General features: G+C 45.4%; 1 protein-coding gene across 6 annotated transcripts in view; it reads right to left on the bottom strand.

Moving 5' to 3' along the window:
• The window catches only part of ANKRD50 (ankyrin repeat domain 50), a 44,189-nt gene extending 28,796 nt beyond the window's left edge, over positions 1–15,393 (bottom strand). Inside the window, exons 1-2 of one of the 6 annotated variants that reach the window (XM_028743043.2) lie at positions 15,304–15,393; positions 12,169–13,435 (exon numbers count right to left, since the gene is read on the bottom strand). In XM_028743043.2, coding sequence (XP_028598876.2) covers positions 12,169–12,647 — 479 coding nt within the window. In that variant the 5' untranslated portion in view covers positions 12,648–13,435; positions 15,304–15,393. Of the gene's footprint in view, positions 1–10,684; positions 10,796–12,082; positions 12,106–12,168; positions 13,436–13,811; positions 13,938–14,262; positions 14,317–14,946; positions 15,179–15,303 lie in introns of those variants that run through there. The other 5 variants (XM_028743046.2, XM_028743047.2, XM_028743044.2 and 2 more) reach the window with 5 other exon arrangements.
• Between the last annotated feature and the right edge of the window lie 458 nt (positions 15,394–15,851).

Raw genomic sequence — 15,851 nt, forward strand, 5'->3', positions numbered from 1 at the left:
AAGCCCATTACTGACATAGGAGTCATAGTCAACAAAAAACTGCAATCTAAAACATATGTAAGTTGTGAATGCTTATGACAGCTATTTACTTTGTTGCTTCAAAACAACAGAATTCTTGTTAAAGTGTGGATTATGATGTAATCTAGTTGACTCCTATTTGTTCACGTTACCGTATATACTCGAGTATAAGCCGACTTTTTCAGCACATTTTTTATGCTGAAAAAGCCCCCCTTGGCTTATAGTTGAGTGAGGGTCCTTTCAGGCTGCTCCTTCCTCCTCTGCTGCCTTTGCCGCTGGCAGCGGTGGACGAACGAGCAGCCCGAAAGCAGCCCTTTTGGGCTGCTTGTTCTTCCTCCGCCGCTGCCGTCACCACCAGGTTTGTGGTGAACCAGCTTATACTCAAGTCAATAAGTTTTCCCAGTTTTTTGTGGTAAAATTAGGTCCCTCGGTTTATATCTGGGTCGGCTTATACTCGAGTATATACAGTATTCCTTGTGCCAAATGTACAGACCATGTAGTTAGTGGGGAAATGTTGCAACCTAGAAAAATGAAAGAAAACTGTCACTTGGTACAACTAGAACCTCCAAAGGGTGAGGCTGGCTCATTTTCAAAAGCCAGTAAATGCACTGATGAATTAGGAACAGAAACGTGTAGCTGAATTGAAAGGCAAGGATGAAAAGCACAATAGCAGGAATGGCAAACAGGTCAGAACAAGGTGGATAATCATGATTTTATTTGTACACTCATGCATTTGGATCAAATGATCTTCAAGGTGGCTTACAACCTAGGTAGTGGGGTAGGAAAACTGGGGGGGGGGAATCACATCTGGCTATCAATGTGCCCTATTGGTTTCAGATAGCACAAGGGTAGCCGAGTCTACAAAGACTGGGACACAAATTTTCACGGCCCCCTAGCAGCTATGGTGGCTCATTTACAAGAAGTTATATGTAAATTCTGGAAGTATGTACTAGATTCTGACCAAGCTAAGTCACCTGGAGCACAATATACATCAGGAGGCTTAGTTTGGTCAGAATACACTACGTTGCCAGACAAGAAATAAATTGGCATTATTTTCAGCTGTCCAAAGGAGACCTGGTTTGTCTGGCTGGTGGCAGAGGACAAAAGAGCCCCAACCCCTTGCTTCTGCAATCCCAGGGCAACTGGGGCACTGGTTTTGGGCAGGCTGGCGTGGAGTCTGCAGCTCTTCATTCACTGTTCAATGGCTGGTGAAAGGTTAGTTCTTCTAGGATTTAGAACAGCTGGTGCACAGTTTGATGACATACTCATCCTATTTTGTGTTCACATCTGCATTGGCATGAACAAAGGGAAAAAGCATTAGGTATGGACTCTGTACAGTTTGCATACCTTGTTTGGTGCAGAGATATATTTCCTGGTGATGTTAGGTAACAATACCCCAAGGCTACCATCTGCTTAATTTTGGTCTCTAATGGGCACCTATAACGGAGATCCCTGAGAAAGGGACATGTCTAGTCAGGCAAGGTTGGGATTAACTTTAACCTGGATACAAATCGCCCAGACAAACCTGCAGAGATTGCGTTGCTTCATGTTCATCTGTCTACAGTCTACTTCCATTAAGAAAGACGGCTTTTCTCAGCCAGGGAAAATATAGTAAGCCCAATTCCCAGCACTCAGAAAACTGTCACTTAATCCTGGGGGGCTCATGTAAGTTTATCAGAACCAAAGCTGGTTCTGAACATTGCCTAGTTAAACTATGGAATTTGTTTCCACAAGATGTAGTAATAGCCTCGAACCAGGATGGCTTTAAAAGAATTAGGCAAAGTCAAGAAGGATAAGACTCTCAAAGGCTACTAGCCACAATGGCTATATTTTCCCTCCACTGGTTGGGGTAGTATGCTCTGAAATACCAGTTTCTGTGGGCCAAGAGGGAGTCTGTGCAGCACATTTCTGTGGTAAACTACGTAGATTTTGCATTAATCTAAGTCTCACTCATCTCCTGAACTGCTCTCCCAATCAAACGGAGTGGACTATTCTCTGCTTATTCCCATGAATATCCAGCAAATATGAAGCACAAAGAGTTGAAACAAGGGAAACATTTGCTTAAAAACAGCCTTTTTGTGTGAGCGTGCTGGTAATGCTTTGAAACCCAGTGACAGAGTAATAGCATCTCATTTCTCTAGAACGATTGTTCAACAAGACAGAAAGCGTATCCTGGTAGGAAAGCCAGCATCCTCCCACTCCTCTAACGCCTCAGGCTTCTCTACTGGGATTTCTTCCAGTGAGTTATCCCCCCCCACACACACACCAACAGCTTTCAATTATTTTGAAATAGCAAAAGTCATCCTAAAGGAATTAGGCTATTGCCTCAGATCTAGTGCAGCATATTTAAAGGAGGGAAATCTAGCCGTGACTAAGAATGCTATCACTTATGCAAAGGAGATACTATAAATTTCAAACAAAAACAAAAACAAACCACATGTGCGCCAACCATTAAAGCATGGGCAAGAATAAAACAAGCAACTGGCCAAAATCCTTGTTACATTTTTGACAAATAATTTCCAAACTTTATTTTAATCCTATTCATTCCCTCTAATAGTAAACTTTGTGTTGATCAGAAGCGGAGCCGAAGTCAAACTGGGACAGAGACAAGGCAGAGAGGGCTCTGTATACTTTGGAGCTTTGCCAGGTATGCATTTCCTTTCTGGTTCTGGGTGTTTTGTTTTTTGTTTTTCTTAGAAAAGCAAAAACAACAACCAAGTCCTCCTACAGGAAAAGAATGACGTAAGGAACAGTTAAGAAGTCTGAGAGTGACAAAAACAATCACCTCCATCAACAAAGACAGGAGGCGGGTGGGTAGACATAAGATGAAATAGGAAATACAAGCCCTCGGTGGGTTAAATGACCATTAGTTCCAAGGGATGACACTCGCTTCCCTTCAACCTGAGGCCTGATGGGAGGGGAGAGAATTAGGGCTGAGGCCTGCACACCGGCTGGAGCCTATTTACTGACCCACTCTTTTCTCCGTCCTTCAAGTTCAATCCCAATATGGGTGTGCCCTCTTTGCAACATAAATTGTCCTTTGGGAGCGATTAATAAGAAGGCGAGGATAGAGGAGAAAGCACTTTCTCCAACCCAAATGCATTGGTTCAATAGAACAATTTACACTCTAGGGGAAAGATTCTCAAATGGGGAGCAGAAGAAAAATTGGGGATTCACTCTCAGCACTCTCCCATACAGCACCAGCAGACACATATAAAACTACTCTGCCCAACACTGTATCACTCAGGAATGTTGCATGGGGAACCTCAGTACTAACTCTTATTACCACATAATTTAGCCAGCAGGCAAGCCTAACATTTTCTTCTTTCCCACCCCCTCAAAATCTCCTACCTCCAATCCTGTCATACCACACCTAGCTCTGGAATGGACAATGGCAAAATACTTGTGTGTGTACCCACTTATAAATCTCTCTCTCTCTCTCTCTCTCTCACACACACACACACACACAGCAGGATGGAAACTTAAGTGGCTGTTACTGTCATAAACTGCCCATGCCATAAACTGCCCATACCTGAAAGCACAAAGTCATTCACTGATTGAATGTCAAGCTACTACAAGATTAGCATTGCAATGCTTGATCTCTTAAAAAAGAACACTTGAATTCTTTGCGAAAGCCAAGTAACTGCTTTGTGACAGACAAGGCATGCTTTGTCAGTACAAGCTTCTTTCTGCTTCCCACATCACTGATTATCTATATGGTCCAGGTATATACCAGGATGGCGGTACTTGTGTTTTCTGGAGCCAATATATTTGCAAGCCATTTCCATCTCCGATGTTATATTGCTTTCTGTCATGCTGGTCTCTCTAACCAGATAATATACAGAGAGCATTAATATTTAGCATCTCTATAGCACATTCAGGAGTTCAGTGCCAACGTATGTTTTCTCAGTTATCCTTACAAAAGCCTTACAAACCTGTTTGATCAAGACTGGAGAACCTCCAGACCAAACTAGACCCAACAGGAATCCTAATTTGGCCCATGAGGCAAACCCTCACAAGCCAAACCCAATCACCCTACACCTGATGACAGCCATTGTGTGGCAGGTTGCAATGAAATGAGCGGTGTGAAAATAATCACATCATTAATTGTCTTAAATTTGAAAATTACATAAAATAGCAGACAATGAAATGAGTAACTTTGTATTTGGCAGCAATCAAATTGCAGGAGAATGGAAACAGCACTGATTGTGACAGAGAGGGATTGGAACAGAAATCCCTAGTTACCACTGACTTCTAGGACTATATACAGCAGCTAAATTCTTTAGCACTGTTATGATGGAGAGGAGAGGTGCAACCATGCCAAAGAAGAAGGGGATCTAGACTGAGCTGGCCACTTCTGATTCTTCCTCACTGCGCCCACAACTCCATTGTTTCTCTCTTCTTTCCCCAACATCATAGCTACTGCTGCTTCACCAATTTAAACTTGCTCCAGTGTATCATCATCATAATACTTCTTTGTGCTAGAAACTTGAGATACATTAGCACTACCATAGGGGATTTAGTTGCAGTCCCACCCTCAACCAGGTAGCATAATGGTACGAGTCACATAAGCATTGGTAAAGTGAGTCATGAAATTAGCCATCTAGGGCTTGCCGATCAGAAGGTCAGCAGTTCGAATCCCTACGATGGGGTGAGCTCCCATTGCTCAGTCCCTGCTCCTGCCAACCTAGCAGTTCGAAAGCATGTCAAAGTGCAAGTAGATAAATAGGTACTGCTCCAGTGCAAAGGTAAATGGCGTTTCCGTGCGCTGCTCTGGTTCGCCAGAAGTGGCTTAGTCATGCTGGCCACATGACCTGGAAGCTGTCTGCGGACAAACGCTGGCTCCCTCAGCCAGTAAAATGAGATGAGCACCGCAACCCCAGAGTCGTCTGCAACTGGACTTAACTGTCAGGGGTCCTTTACCTTTTTAAATGCAGCTTAGAACTAAGAGTTATAACAAACTAACACTCAGTCCCTTCCATCACCTACACAAGTCAAAACCTTTGCAATAACCATTTAGCTAAAACTTTGGCCACAATGCTTAAATCACAAGACAATCAAAAACTGTCAGCAACATATATATTGGGATCACTAGGTCAAGGGATAATAAAAAATCACACAGGTACATAGAGGACTGTAAAGACATTAACAGCACCTGCTGTTATGGCAAATCAACTTTTATGTTTTAATCTGGACCACAGTGTGTGGATGTATTTTGATCAATTTCTTCATATCAAAAGTTTCCTATTCAACTCTATTCCTACCAAGCAAATGCTGGTCTGATACCTGAGCAGGTCACCCACAAACATACCACAGGCAGCAGGAGCTCCAGGTTTTTCCAGGGACGCACAAATTGTATAAAGTCCAAAGAGACCAATGGCCACACAAATTCTCTACCATATATATTTAAATCCATACTATAAGGCACATAGTCCAACTATTTAACTCCTTTTTTTCAACAGATATGGTGCTGGCTTCAAGGTTGTCTTTTATCTCAAGTCTTAGCCCAAGAGTAGCCCATTGTACTCCAGATCAAGCTGCTCTTGAAAAGAAAGAGGGATTGCAGGACTTAAGTACCAACTAATGATAAGGATAGAAGTTGGAAGGTGTGAGAGACAGGAAGACACCAGTACAGAAATGGAAGATGTGTACTGCACACCTGAGGGCGATAAAGCAAGTTGCTTAGGATCTCTCTCTGGGAGAAGAATAAAGTTCTTGGACTAAATTAAGGACTAAAAAGAAAAGGGGACAAAATTCCTTGATTGTTTAAGAGCAGCGTGTTACTTTGTATCTTGTAACAGTTGTTTGTAACTATTTTAGGAATGTTTCCAGTAAAGCTGAAATTCATTCTTGTGGTGGAGAGCTTATTCATTTCTATTCTGCGCAAGGTCCAGATCATGGATTCTGTTGCAACATCATACTAGCCATGATGACTATGATTTGCTTCCACAGTCAGAGGCAGTAATGTTGCTGAATACTGGTTGCTGGAAACCACTGGGGAGCAGAGGGGTGTTCTTGTGCTCAGGTCCTTTTTGCAGATTTCCTACAGCATCTAGTTGGCCACTGTGAGAACAGGATGCTGCAATAGATGGTCCTTTTATCTGAACCAGCGGACTCTTCTTATTGCCCTTAAGAACTTATATTTGCAATCCTAAAAAAACATTTACTTGCAAGTTCCATTCAATCAACAGGATTCACCTTATGGCTAAACTGCTAATTATAAACTCTTGCTCCAACCATCTTGGATCACAATCTTGAGAGCAACCGCCACTAAAATGGTCCCAAGGTAACATGCATAGGAGTAGGGTGCATGGCATGCCTAATTTTCTCAGATGTGTACCTGCTTGAAGAGGCTTGCATTTTCTGGAAACTCCTATGAACAGCTGTTAGGGATGGTACAATCTGATGCACTTTTGCAGCTGTGTTCAAGTCTATTAAAATTTAATTTTCATGGCCTTTGAAGCTTAGAGGCTTGAAAGGGAGGCAAAGGGAAACACACAAAACAAAGACTGGGAAAGGACAACATGAGATGTTTCATGCAAATAAAACCTCTGTGCACTGCAAACAGGCAATTATTTGCCTGGACTTTCATCAGATACCTTTGCTAGAGAGGTAGCTCCCTTCTCTGCTACAGATGGAGAGGGAGCAGATAATAGACAAGAAGTTCCAGACAGCATTTCCTCCCCTTTCTGTTACCTCTCTCCTTGCATATACCTCAGGCAGAATGTAACAGACATTTCTCTTTTGTACCATGAACAAAGGCAGCATGATTACCAAAGGATTTGCCAGCTTTACACCAAAGGTGAATCCGTATAAGGCTCTTGATATGATCACATTTGTAGAGTTATAACACATAGGCACAATTACAAGATAGATGCCTAACTTGTATACATGTGGCAGAATTCTGTGATTCACCCTCCACATGTTTCTGGGCTCCCAACTCCCCTCAGCCCAAGTGAACATCGATTATTGGAATTGTAGTTCAAAACATGTGCAGAATACGTTTGCTACCTTTGAGCTATAGCATTCCATGGCTTGTGCCACCAAGCTTGATGTGTTTCAGAGCACAGAGATGCACCAAGCCACATTTTTCTTTGGCATGAGTCTAGGGACAGCTTTTACTCAAACTTCAGGAGTACAGTCCTTAAATGTTTTAAGACACACAAAAATGTTTTTCTTGAGTCAAGATTGTCCAAGGGAGCTTTTGTTTCCTCCTTCACATGCAGCAGGTGGATTAGCACACCTGTACAAATCTGGAGATCTACCCTATCAGCACATTTCTTCAACACTGTTTAGAAAAAAATCTATAAACCCCTTAATTAATAATAATAATAATAATAATAATAATAATAATAATAATAATAAATAATAATAATAATACCTATGTGGTATACATAAAATACACACACACACACCCATCCTCAGGATATATATTGCAATCTGGACTGCAGAAGTAGATCTGCAGGAAAGGTGAATTGCTGAAAAGTAATGTACCACAACTCCTGCCAACCTAGCAGTTCGAAAGCACGTCAAAGAGCAAGTAGATAAATAGGTACCGCTTCGACAGGAAGGTAAACAGCATTTCCATGTGCTGCTCTGGTTTGCCAGAAGTGGCTTAGTCATGCTGGCCACATGACCCGGAAGCTGAACGCCGGCTCCCTCGACCAGTAAAGCAAGATGAGCGCCGCAACCCCAGAGTCGGCCACGACTGGACCTAATGGTCAGGGGTCCCTTTACCTTTACTAATGTACCACAACAGGAGTTGGGACACTCATTTTCCAATCCCACAACCACCAGCAGCAGCTTGAGGCAAATATTGCAGGTAAAATGAAAAAATAAAATAAAAATACTTTGCTTTCTTTATGTGCACAGGAGATAGAAGATGCTGTTTGTGTGCAGTGTCGAGGCAAAAGATGCTCTTCTTGTCCCCCCCAGGTTCAGTGCTTTTCAGGCTCAAGAGCACCTCTGCAGCTGATGACCAGAAAAGCAAAGCCTAGACTATTTGCTCACCTTAAGACCCATATCGTATATTTGGCATATGCTGTCTATATGTTAAAGACCACTGAGAACACAAAACACATTTCAGAAGTATATTTATGGAGGTATTAGGTGTGCAAATGAAGCATCTTGTCACAGCTGTGGGTAGATTGCATGCATCTCTTGAGGACAGCACAAGTCCTTCGGAGTCCTTCCAAGAGAGTTTGTTTTTTCCCCAGGCAAATTGCATCTCAGTTGTTCCACAACAGACATGATACTTAACTACCCACCTTTTCCAGCTGGCCCTAAACAGGTTCAGAATCTAAGCTGTTACAGTATTATTATGCGTACAGACTCTTGAAATGTCCTAAGCACATACAGTATTTAAAGTAGTGTGTATCCTTTCAGAGTCAAATAACTTCAATTAGCAATAAACAGGCTCAGTCCTGCATCTGCATGTAGCCTTATTCATTCTGCATGTGGGCCTAACACTGGTGTTCATTTCAAAAGAAACCTCTTTACAGCCTAGTTTAATAGCAGTTTCTTTTTAAAAGAGAGAGAGAGCGCACTACAAGAGTTGAGGCTACAATATTTTCTCAAAAGGCAGAATGTCTTTCAATGACTTCCACAATTTAAAAAAAAAAAGTGAGAAAAGACACTGAACTCATGTAAACACAGTTTATTCTCCACAGTACAAGGCCTGCTTTTGAAACATGAACATCATGTGGTGGTCCTCCACACACAAAACAGCTGGAAGTCTTACGCTAGGTGAATTAGTCCTATCAAACCGGATCTCCAAACATTCAGGTATGAAGTCTCTCCATATGATTAAGAGATACTTACAAACATTAGCACTGTCATGCAAAAGTACTGTTAAGAGCCACAACAAAATCCCTAGAACTTTCTCTCAAAAGGGACGAGTCCAAAGTTATGTCTCTTATCAAGAAAGCTGCAGTAAATCCTGTCTTTCCACATGGCTGAAAACCAGCCCAGAGAGTTGGGCTATCAAAGTCAACTATTGTAAAACATTTGACAGTCAGTCCCCATTATTGTGCAAACATCCATTGCCTCCTTCATGTACTTCCATACTTTGAGATCTCCTAACAAATGCTGTTTGTGACATTATTCATATGTAGACTTTAAAGCACACGAGTTTCAGGTTTCTAACAAGTCTGTGCAAAACACATACTATTCTTGTTTTCAATGTAACCAGATTCAAATCTTCATTTTTAGTATGTGCTTCCCCACCCCCCACCCCTGCCAACCTGAAAGAACTTTTACAGGCATTCCAACAACAGAGCTTCAAGCTGCAGCTTTGTTTACAGGTATTTAAAAATGCAGTTATAGCACTTATACTTGAGTAATAGTTGCAGCCAACAGATACTTCTCTTAGCTTTTAGAGAGACTGTAGCCCTTGAAATTCCAGGGTTTCAAACAATGATAACCTCCATCTCATGTTTTATTAGGCATAGATGCTCTCAAATTAGCTTCCTCATCATTACTTGCCAATGCTATTAAGCTGCTGCAATGACTGCTACTTTCATCCCACCGTGGCTTGCAGTTGTTTTATCCAAATATTAAAGAGCAGAGTTGAAAACTTGCACAATTCCTTTGCAGAATGGACAAGGTTCCACTTCCAATTCAATTTAACCAAAGCAACAGAACAGAAGAATGTACTGCTGTTGTTTGACATTCATTTAGCACCAGCGTGCTAGGTGCTGCATAAACATAAGTAGCAAGTCACTTTCCAAGAGAACTGTTGAAGAACAGCAATGTGATTCTACAATGGTTCGGAAAAGGGTTACAGATGGAAAATGCCTAGCAAATGAGGAGTGGAAGATACTTCTAGACATAGGAATGCGAGATAGCAGGCACTTGAACAGGAGGAGGACTAAGAAGGTAAACAGGAGTGTTGGAGCCAGCTGCTCCCTGGCGACTCTGCACAATGGTTCTCTCTATTTCTGTGGTACAGGTCCCAATACCTTGGCAGATGTTTCCACCCAAAAGTGATACTGCCCCTCACCCCATCCAAAACCGAACCAGTTTTCTGGAAACTACAGGTGGATAATTACAGGTGGGAAACCATTAATAGCCCAATCTGAGCAACTCACATGAACCCACTGGAATCAACCACATAAGAGATTTCTAAGTGTAAGGCTGAGGCTGGATATGACATAGAACCAATATAAACAATTACTGAGAATAGTATAAAATGGGAGAGATGGGGGAAGAGTTTGATTTACCTTTATATTCCAGCCCCCTCAGTCTACTGAACTACCTCCTACCAGTGTCTTAAAATACTAGCTATGGTAATATACCCTTTTGCCTCCATTTTAACAGTGGATGCTAGTATCCCCCTTGGCCTTTCCTATTCAAGTGAAGTGTTCTCTTTTTATAGCACTAAATTAGGATCCCTCAAGAAGCCTGAAAATGCAGATAAAGGTAACAGGCTTTTAACACCATTAAGTAACTTCCAATGCAGCATGTGAACACTGGAAAATTACCACATTTGTTTACACCAGCCTTTGCCAAACAGATGTTTTGGATGACAACTCCCATCAACTCCAGGTAGCATGACCAATAGTCAGGAGTGGTGGGAATTGTAGTCCAAAGTGACCCAGTTGGTATGAAAAGTTGGACTGCCCTAAGTTAGATGATTACTCACAAGCCACAGAAGGGAACCTCTTACCACAGTAACTCAGTGACAGCAATACCAGCCAACATGGTGCTCTCCAATGCTGCTGGCACACATCTCCCATCATCTCTCAACACTGGTCATGCTGGCTGGAGCTGATGGCAGCTATAATAGAAAACACCTGGAAAGTACCATGTTTGTGACCATTGGCCTATACCACCTTTGTAAACCAGCCTGCAGTAAGGAGGATACTACTTTTCCTGGATTTCTGATCAGGTGTTGATGCAAAGTAAAGTTCTCTTTCATCAGAGTGACATTTTAGACATTCGATACATACCATGCTAAGGTGCCACTTGGTGAATAATGACTTGCATTCACCCACTATTAAAACAGCTTTTATGAAATTATGAGTGCTGGGCCTCAAATCAAGAATGCATTTCTTTGTGTGGTTATTTACACAGCCACCTATTTCACAGAAACAGTTTAACGAAATAAGTGTAACTGGACAACCGCTGGAACTTTTTAAAATAATCACTGAAACTTTCAGCTTTCATAAAATACTCTTGAGAAACTAACCCCTAAAAAACCCCTATTAGGTCAGTCTTGCTTATTTAACAGACAGCATACTAAATTAACTCTAATTCGATGAGCTTGGCAAGTTCATGAGCAGCATTTATTCTTTTCACACATTCCCAAGGCATTGCTTCTCCTGTCTTCTCTCCCCCTGCAGGTTTCTCTGTTCCTATATTCCCAAATGAATGATTTCAGGTTTTAGACACAAGGAAAGGCTTCACACATGGGAAAATGAAACCCTTGTTAAACCCTCATGTCAGCTCTTCCACCTCCTTCAAAATCCTAGTTCAATTATTGTTTCCCAGGTACAAGACCTGGAAGGTATCACAGTAAAGGACCCCCCCCCCCAAAAAAAAGTGAGCTCAATCTTTTTTTATGCTGACCAATATTGAATCTCCCATGTTGCATAAAGCCTAATCTTTTCAGAGGCATCAAGTTATAGTTGGAAGTAATTTATGGCATCACCAAGATGAAACTAAATTGATTAAATCCCTCAATAACCACAGCCTCACACATTGTGCTTTGTTTTTGATACTCTTGTTTCTAGACTTCCCCAAAAGTTCCAAGTCAGAAGTAGTTCACAACACTAGCAAGAAAACCTGTGTCTTTAAAATCAGGGCCTCTTGTCAATACAACCATGGAATCAGTTTCCTTTTTGTTATATGAAAAAGAAAAAAACTCTTCCACTTTTTTCCCCTCCTCCTGCCCCTTCTAACGCCTCTGTTTCCAATTACTATGCAATCTTTGGAAGATGCCAACCTGGAATGTGTTTCCAAGTGTATCTTGTCTGGCAGCATCTGCTATAAATGGGTATTTTCCATACGGGCCATTGGAACAATTCATGCAGGGAGACAATACCATGTGAGAGATAGGTTTTACCTGTTTTTATGGCGGGCTGTGTTTTTATCTGATCAGGAGATATGAAGGAAGCAGATACAGAGTGGGTGTTTTTTTGTTTGATTTACCTTTTAAATGCTTCAGCTGGGTTTCTCTCGCACTCCCCAGGCTGCAAGAGACTTTGAACAGCAGGATCTCTCAGTTTGTCCTCGAATCCCTGAATCAGACCACTGCGACAGATTTGGGCCACTAACCCTCTGATAAAGCCTCCCACACAGAGAGTGTCCGAGTCCTGAGCCCTGCAGAAGTGGAAAGCCAGGGCTTGGTGATGTAAACCCCTTTGCAGACTGGCAGGTGAGCTCGGCCACAGTAATTCAGTACAGAGGGCTGTTTTGCCACTACCCGGCCCTCCTACCAGCAACACACCCCAGGCAGCTCCCTTGCCAGGGACGACGCAAGTATTAGTCCCAGAGTTCAGCACAACGGATGGTTTGTTGGCAGTGCTGTTGCTGCAGCTCGTCTTTTCCTGCAGGCAGTGCTGAAGCTTGTGAAAAACCCACTCTCTACAATAAAACTGTTTCCCCTGCAGCAAGCTGGTCTGAGCCATTTTACAGACTTTCTTCTCTGGGGCGGGTCAGAAACGACCACACATCTTTAAAAGTCGCACTCAACGCAGGTCCTTAAATCCAAGTCGACACGTGCGCAGCATGGAGCTTGGTCACTGGGCAACGCAATCCGCAAACCTTTCATCCCCTCACATAATGGTCAGTAGCATCTTTGCAAAGCCGAAGAGGCATCTTTCCATCCAAATGCTCTCCTGATTAGCACATGGTGTATTGCCGATCATCCGATTTAGAAATAAAGCTATGTTTGATACCAAGGCTCAGAAATACTTCTCATATGGCTTAAAAGGTCATGCAATGCCATGGCTACAGCTGCAGCTTATAGTGTTTGCATTTCCCTCTAATACAGATGATACATCTAAAAAAGCTGAGTTGCTAACACGCACGGTTCCTGCATGTTCTCTGTGCCTCTCTAGGTTTCCAGTCATTCCAAAATATGTGGCTTTTATAACCCCCTTCAAAACGCCGCCCACATCAAGATGCGACTCTTGTCAAAAAAAGGCTTCTTTTCTGTTCCGTGAATGTTTACTGAAAATGTATGGATCTGCCTTGTTTATCGAGAAGTGGTTCACTGGAGTCTGTGCAAGCTTCTGTGGTCCAAGGAAGCCCTTCAAATTATGACGCACCGTGTCTCCAATGAGATGGAAACACTCAAACTTCTTGCGCAGGAGGAGACATTCAGCAAGTGCTCTCTTTGCAGTCTCATGGTCTACTCTCACACTCCAGGTGTCTCAACTGCAGATGTCAAAACACTCCCATCTCTGCCCCAGACCTGAAATTAAGCACCACAAACACTTGTTAGCTGACATGCACCAGGGTATTCCACTCTGAAGTAAATCAACTGAAGCCAGTTGCTTATTAGGGCACAAAAATAAGAAACCGTCTAAGAAAGAATTCACTTTATGCACACTACGTCCTGCTTTTTTTTAGTATCGGAGGAGCAAAAAAAGCACAAAAACCCCAACAAAGCCCTACTAGCACTGCCTAGATTCACATTTGTGCCCTTTTCGTGCAAGATATGTGACCTTGAAGCCACAAAAGAGCCCCCTATCCCATTCTGAAAACTGTATTCATCCAAGGACCCTCCTATCTCCTTCTCTCCCCCCCCCCAAAAAAAAAAAACTTGGTCATCTGAACCTCCCTTGTACCTGCTTCCTATTATGCCTACTGGTCCTGCCGCCCTCCAGCTTTTTCACAGCCGCCTTTGTTCAGGGCTCTGGAGCATCATGAGCAAGACAGGAGCCACGTTTCCACTTACCGTCTTCTCTCTCTCTCTCTCCCCGCCCCCCTCCACCCCAAAAGTCCCCCGGCATTGTTGCTGGGCAGCGTGCTGTCGCTGTCATCGGCTCGGCTCCCCGCGGTTGGATCCAGCAGCCAGCGACGCGCTCGTTGCATTTGTCCTCGGCTTTGTCTCTCCCCCGACCCCCCCCCCTCGGGCGTCCCGCACGGCTGGGCTTCCCGTTTCAGCCGATAGCCGAAAGAGAGGAGAAGGTTCAGCAGGATGCAAAGACCCCTTTCCTAGGGAAGCCTCCCCGGTTGCAGAGCCTTGAAGTCTAAGCTTAGGGGGAAAGAATGGGAAACAAGGGAAAGCGGACTCACTCGAGCCAGAGAGCGCTTGGCCCGCCTGCTCGCTTCCCAGATCCTCCGCTCCGGAGAGACAAACGCCCTCCTTCCCTCCCTCCTCCGCCCACCCCACCGCAACGGAGGGGACACGCACGCAGCAGCGCCCCACGGCACAAAGATCCCCCCCGTCCGCCACTCCGATCGCTTCAGCCCCCACCCTCCATCGCTGCACGGGAGTTGCATGCTCCGGGAGGAGGGCGTCCCGCCGCGGCCTCGCTCCTCTCCGCCCGCCGGTCGGGCTCCCAACTCGGATCGCACGCCTCCCCACCCCCACTCCCACGTTCGCGGGGTTCAGATTTCAAACACTCGCAGACCCAAAGAGAGAGAGAGAGAGAGTTCGGGCAATCCCCGCCCGGGTTTCCGACGACGCTGCGCGCTGGCCCCTTCTTCACCTTTGCCACTCATACAGCCTTCCACGAATCGGGAGGGGAAAGTTGGGGAGGGGGCAGGCGGCCAGACGCGCGCGCGCGCCCCGACCAAAACAAACAGAAACCCCGAGAGAGAGAGAGAGAGCGCTCCCACGTTCCCAAAGCCGCACCAGCGCCTCGCAGAAGTCCGGGGAGCTTGGTGATCGCAAGAAGACAGACGAGCATTTGTGGCGGATTGAGACGGGGACACCCCCTCCTCCCATTCACACACACACACACACAAAACAAAGACCTTTGCACGGGGCGCGGCAAGCGTGCAGAGCAGACCCGCGCGCGAGCCCACCCGCTGCACATGGAGCTTTTTGCACAAGGCAGGCGCTCATCCACACGGGACGAGGAGGCGATTCGCCGGGCAAGAGAGCCGTGTGGACCCGGGCGCAGCCCCAGCAAAGCTGAGACAGCTGCCCCGCCGCGGAGACTGCCTAGCCCCTGGCAGAAAAGAGGGTCTTCTTAGCCAGGGTTGACACCACCCCAAGGGAGGGAGGTGGACGGGCGAGTGGCTGCAGCCCCTTCCCCAGCCCTCCACCCACCCTCTCACTCGGCGAGAGAGAAAACCTCCCTTCCCCGGCTGCTGCTGCTGCTCAGTTACCTCCCCTGCTTCCTCTCCTGTGGACAAGGAGGCGGCAGCTGCTGCTGCTGCTGCTGGTTGGCTCGTTCCCCTCCCGCCGCCGCCGCCGCCGCCGCCGAAGCCGCTTTCCCCAAGGCGGGCGAAAGCCCAGACAGGCGTGTCCGCGGAGCTTCCCTTCGCCTCGTCCCTCTTCACTCCCCGCAGGGCCGGCCTTCCGGCCTCGCTCTCCCTGTCCGGCGCAGCCGAAGCGCGGCCGCCGCCACCACCACAGCTGCCCCCGCCCCTTTCCCCCTCTCCCCGGCCTGATTGGGCGGCCTCGCTCCGGCTCCTCCTCGGCGCTCGCCTCCTTAGGCCCCGCCCGCCGCCGCCTGCTGGTTTGGTGCTTCGGCCGTGGGCGTGGAAGGGGCGTGGCCAGACGCCCCTCGGCATCGCTCGGAGCGGAGGGAAGGTTCGGTGCGCTGCGCTCGATCCTCGCAGCTGGCCGAGGTCTCATGAGTCGCTCCTTTGTTTTCAGGAGCAACAGGCTTTGCCCTACACCTGCCTCTCGAGTAGTTTTACTGTGCTGGTTT

Source organism: Podarcis muralis, chromosome 9 (assembly GCF_964188315.1).
Source record: "Podarcis muralis chromosome 9, rPodMur119.hap1.1, whole genome shotgun sequence".
Taxonomy (NCBI): Eukaryota; Metazoa; Chordata; class Lepidosauria; order Squamata; family Lacertidae; genus Podarcis; species Podarcis muralis.